Source organism: Nyctereutes procyonoides, unplaced genomic scaffold (genome assembly GCF_905146905.1).
Source record: "Nyctereutes procyonoides isolate TBG_1078 unplaced genomic scaffold, NYPRO_anot_genome, whole genome shotgun sequence".
Classification (NCBI taxonomy): Eukaryota; Metazoa; Chordata; class Mammalia; order Carnivora; family Canidae; genus Nyctereutes; species Nyctereutes procyonoides.
Window position 1 is genome coordinate 15,736,722 of NW_026575040.1, and position 5,423 is coordinate 15,742,144.

Below are 5,423 nucleotides of genomic sequence, written 5' to 3' on the forward strand. Positions count from 1 at the left end.
AAGGAATATAGCAAACAAAAGTGCATTTTACACAGTGTATAATCATTCCTATTCACAAGCATTTACATCTCTTTGCAGCCCTTTAGCTTCTTGGGAAAGTTCTTGTGGCAAACAGAAAGACTTGTCCATGGGAGACCTATCCGGTGACATCTCCTTCACGTTACCAGTCAGCTATCTAAGTTCTCGGGTTGCCCTTGATGCTTTCTTAGTTTGGGCTAATTTCATTTTCACTTTCTTTTTTTTTTTCTTTCCTTCCAACAATAAAATAAATAGCTAAAAGGTCTCTAAGTAGTCGGAAAGTTAACATCCCAATTAACTTTCCCATCCCCCCATCCCTCCCCTAAACCTGGCCAGAAATGAAGAGTAAACATTCACATTACAACAGGTACTTGTAAAGTGGGCTTTGCCCGCTCGCCCGCCAAGCAATACAGATTCAAGTTCACTGTTTACATTTTACCGGGCGCCTTTGTAAACAATACTACAAGGTTACTTTTAGTTTTGTTTTGCTCGTGTTGAGGACGAGCGTCCCCTTCTCAGTTTGGCAGCCTCTCCCCTAGCTCCCAGAGCCTGGAGCCTCTGGCAGGAAACAAAACCCAAAACAAAACTCCGCAGAAGCTGGGGAGGCAGGGCCGCTACTCCGGGAAGCTGTGGTCCGCCCAGCCCCTGCCGGATGGGCGGAGGCGAGCGGGGTAGGAAGATTAGTGGTCCCTTTTCCCGGCAGATTTCCAAGGCGTAAAGGAGATCCGGCCCTCCGCCGTGCGGCTGCAGCCCTCAGGGAAGATCTGTTCGAGGAAACCTCTGAGACGGGTTCTCTTGTCGTGGAACTCACTGCGCGGAGTCCGGGGACCCGCCGATCCCAGCCGAGGGAAGACGCGCCCCTCTCCGCGCAAGCGGGAGGCAGGATTTCCCCAGTCCCCTGCCTCTTAAATGGGAGGGGGGTGTCGGGGGCCCGGGGATCGGAGGGCTTGTCTCAGGTGCCCCCTGTCTGCCCCTCTTGTGGAGGCGAGGACAGCTCCCACGCGCCTCCAGGCCATCTGCAAGTTTGTGTTTTGTCTCCTGGGTCCAACAGAGTTCTCGTGGCGGGGGGAGAGAGGGCTGGCCGAAGGTGAAATGGACAAGTTAGGGCGGCGGTCCTAGGTGGGGAAGGGCAGGACTGGGAAGCAGGGAAGGCGCATAAGCTGGCGGGGAGGGGAACAAGAGGGGGCTCCGGCTGCTGCGGGTCAGTGCACCGCCACCGAGTGCAAGGCGGAGGCCGGGCTGGTGAGCGTCTCACTGGGAGTGGCGGGGCTGCTTTGGCTGGTGGCTGTTTGCGAGGACGTGGGGCTGAGCGAGGGCGGCGAGTTCGAGAGCAAGGTGGGGATGGGCGCAGGCAACGCGGGCAGGGCGGGCACGGCGGCCGGTGTGGGCTTGATGGGCACGGGGATTGCGGGCAGCGTCTGGCCTGCTGCGTGGCACAGCGGCTTCAGGGGCACGCCGTAGGCGCTGTAATCGCCACTAGCCATGGAGATAGGGGTGGCCGAATCGATCATGCCCGCGGAACCGTACACGTGCGGCCAGCCAGTACCCAGCGAGCTGCTCATGGTAGTCAACTGGTTGGGGAGCGGGTAGGCGGCGGGCACGGGCTGCATGGCGGAGAAGGCCAGCCCCCCGGGCATCTTGTACTCGCGAGCGATGATATTCTCGATGGCAAAGGGGTGCTTGAAGCCCGAGGGCTGCGCCACGCCGCCCAGATTGTAGGCGGCGGCGGGCATCTGTGGCAGGTGCGTGCCGGAGGCCGCAAGCGCGCTGAGGCGCAGCTTGGCCTGCTGCTGCAGATACTGCGCGGCGTCGGCGGGCTTGCTGGGCGCCAGGTGGTCGGACTTGAGCACCTTGAAGCGCTTGCGGCGCCGCAGGAAGCTGCCGTTCTCGAACATGTCCCCGCAGCTGGGATGCAGCGCCCAGAAGCTGCCCTTGCCGGGCTGGTCTGGCCGCCGCGGGATCTTGATGAAGCAGTCGTTGAAGGAGAGGTTGTGGCGCAGGCTGTTTTGCCAGCGCTGCGTGTTCTCCCGGTAGTAGGGGAAGCGGTCCATGATGAACTTGTAGATCTCGCTCAGCGGCAGCATCTTCTCGGGCGAGCTCTGGATGGCCATGGCGGTCAGCGAGATGTACGAGTAGGGCGGCTTTTGGTCGCTGTACGTGTTGCGGCCGGGCCGAGGCATCTTCTTGTTTGCCCCCTTCTCGCTCTGGGTCCGCGCGGGCCGGCGGCTGCTAGGATCTGCACAGGGGTGGGGGGGGAGATAATGGGAAGGAGAGGGCCTGGATGCACAGACAGACACCGCGAGGTCAGCCAGGCCGAGCACAGACCAGACGTGGTGGGCAGGGGCTGCAGGGTCAGCCCGCGCCCGCGCTCCTCGCTGGCAACTTTGAGCGTAGAGTTGGGTGCGGCCAGGGGGGCGCGGGAAGGGAAGCCGGTACGCGGCGCGAGGGAAGCATGGAAGTAAGCTGGACCTGGCGCGGGGACTGGGGCAGGGATGCCGCTAGAGAGCTCACCTTAAAGTTGCTCCAAGTTGTGCGTCCGCATCCGGGATGGCACGGCACCCTCGGGTCCCTCCCAGTGCGCGTTGCCGCGTCCGGTCTCGCCGGGCTCCGCACGTCTTGAGCCTCGCAGCTCAGCCCCGCAGCGCCGGGAGCCGACCAGTCCGCCGCGCTCCTGGCCGTGAGATCCCCGGGCGGCCGCGCTCGGCTGCGGAGTCCGGGCGCAGACGGCAGCAGCGGCGGCCTCGGGGCTCCGGAGGGCGCTGCTGTGGGCTCCGCGGCTCCGCTGAGCTAGGTGGCTGCCTCCATGTCCTCCCTCGAACCATCTGATAGTTTTAGGCGGTGACAGGAGCAGAAAAGACCCCTGTAGCGGCGCTTCATTAATGTGCCACTTCTTAGCTATCATATGACAATCGCCTTGGGAGGAGGAGGAAGAGGAGGGGGAGCGGGGGCTGCAGAGGGAGGGGACTGAGCGAGAGGGGAGAGCCTGGCCAGCTCTGGTTTCTTTCACACCTATTTACATGGACACCTTGGCCAATAGGAATCACTTCCAGCTCAAGCCTGGGCGAGGGGGAAGAGCCTCGGCCACCGGTGGTGAGCGGGACGCCGGCCGGGGTGCGCGGTGTGGAGGTATGAGGAGGTGGCGGCCGCGGAGCAGGGATGCAGGCGACCACTCACGTTCACAGACCGAGCTGCCGCGCAGATGATGTTTGACATGGAAATTGCTTGGCTGGGGTATTCTGTTTCCTCTGCATTGTATCGGGTTTGTATTGTTAGCTAACTTAAGGCACGGCTTGCCCCTGAAGCAGACCCTTTTCCTGCGCTTGGCAATACAGGGCTGGTTGCATGGGTTATTATAATGAAAATACACCCTTCCCCCTAGCCCTCCAAGAGGCAGGTCAAAGTTTGATTTGACCTTCCTAGGCTGCTGCCATAGCTTTACACAGTAGGAGTGTATCCTTTACGTGATGGGGTCTAAAAAATACTTACAAAAATATAATCGGACAGCCACTTGTAAAAAGTCCATTTTCTAAATGTATTGGCCAAGTTAAAGGGAAAAAAAATCTCTCTGAGTGAATAGGCAGGGTCTTCACTCTAAAAGTCCTCTAGGAATTTAATTAGACACAGGATGAAGGCTCTGGGGTTGTTGGGGCAGACAGTGTGTGGATCTGGGGGAGGGCCTGAGTTTGTTTGACACACTTTATCACCAGATAAATGGCAGGGTCTCATGCTTTCCCCAGGTGGTTTGAAACTTTAGGAGTTAGGCATTGCATGGAAGTTTGCATTTTACAGCCGGAACTTTCTCCCGTTCTCCATCACTCCCTCCACCACCACCACCACCACCACCACCACCACCACCACCCCACAATAGAGAGAGCCCATCAAACGCTGCCTACAGACCCACTAAAACAGCAGCACCTTCTAGACTCGGAAGAACCGAAGTGTTTTCCTTTGGGGGAGAAAGGAGAGAGTGGGGATGTGCCTAGGGTCCCCCTGCCTGGTGCCAGCAGTAGGCTCCCTTTGTTTCGGATTAGTCTCCGGAGATTCAATGAATTATTCTTATTATCATTATTATTATCATCATCGTCGTCGTGGGAGGCAGTGGCAGCGGCGACGGTGGCGGCGGCAACATCATCATCATCATCATATTGCTATGAAATAGTGAGTCGATCCTGCCAGTGAACACTCAGGCTGGAATAGACACTAGGAGTTCCCACTGATTTCTGCACATTCTCTGACCTTTATGGTTTCTAAAAGAAATTCCTTTTACCTCATTGTTAATAACTCAATCTCTACAGCCCACACTGAATCATCTTCAATCCGGAAATGTAAGAACTTTTTTTGTTTTTTCTTCAGGAGGAGGAGGTGATGGTAGTGGTGGTGGTGGGAGAGTTCTGGGTGTGAAGTTTGGACACTTTTAGTGATATTAGAGCATTGTTAGTAGAGCTGTTTAGAGTTAGCATAAAAATCTTTCAGCACACGTGCGCGCACACACACACACACACACACACACCTCTGTTAACCACAGTTTCGGAGGTGGTCAATAACTCACCAAAACGTAACTTAAACACGATGAATTTAGGAGATTAAACAATTTCATTAATATTGAAATGGCTCTCGCGTCTGGGCTGCCTCGCTTGAGATGCAAGCACACGTTTTTCAATATTAACAGAAGTGCTTGAAGAAAAGAATAATGTCACCTTCTTAATTCGGAAAAAAAATAACCAGGAGGAGGAGGTGGGCTCAAGGGGTGGAGGCGGATCGCTGACCTGTCTCTGGGGGCATGGCTTGAGAAGGGCAGATAAACCCTCTGCAGATAAACCAGTTGGATTCAGGTGGAACCTCTGCCGAGCTTTGGCCGGAGGCAGCAGTACTTGCCTGAGCTGTGCGTGCTTTAGCTAACGAGGTTCAACGTTTTGGGGTGTTATTTGGGGGCAGCCCAATTTGGCTTGGGAGTCCAGGGATGGAAGGAATTGGGGAGACCTGGAGCCTAAGGGACCCCTGATGAAGAATAGTAGTAGCAAGGGCTTGTGTTTTCCAGATGAAAAGGCATTGGTTCACAGCTTTCCTGCTTCAGAAGGCAACTGGCCTCGGAGGTACAAAACTGAGGGTGCTCCTGTGGCAGAGGCAGGAGTGCTCCCAGGAAGGAAAGGTATCAGCATTGAAGCCCCCAAGGATTGTTTAGGGTCTTCTCAGCAAAAGTGTGCATACTGATATATAGAAACATAAATAAAATATTAAGAGCGGTCAGATTTGGGATATGTAACGAAAGGAGAAAGATCTCTGTTCCCCCAGTGACAGCCAGGAGGATTCTTTTCTGCGGGGTGTGTGCGCACTCTTTTTAAGGGTGGGGGATGGGGAGAGAGAGAAATGTTTTCTTGTTTTAACAACTGGCATTTTGTTGCCTT

At 55.8% G+C, this 5,423-nt stretch overlaps 1 protein-coding gene across 1 annotated transcript; it reads right to left on the reverse strand.

Moving 5' to 3' along the window:
• Window positions 1-1,220: 1,220 nt before the first annotated feature.
• On the reverse strand, window positions 1,221-2,198 carry FOXB1 (forkhead box B1). Its single transcript, XM_055320140.1, has one exon. The coding sequence runs from the start codon at window positions 2,196-2,198 to the stop codon at window positions 1,221-1,223; it is 978 nt and encodes a 325-aa protein (XP_055176115.1).
• Between the last annotated feature and the right edge of the window lie 3,225 nt (window positions 2,199-5,423).

Excerpts from the sequence above, each read along its gene's own strand:
- FOXB1 (XM_055320140.1), bottom strand. The coding sequence starts at position 2,198 with ATGCCTCGGCCCGGCCGCAACACGTACAGCGACCAAAAGCCGCCCTAC.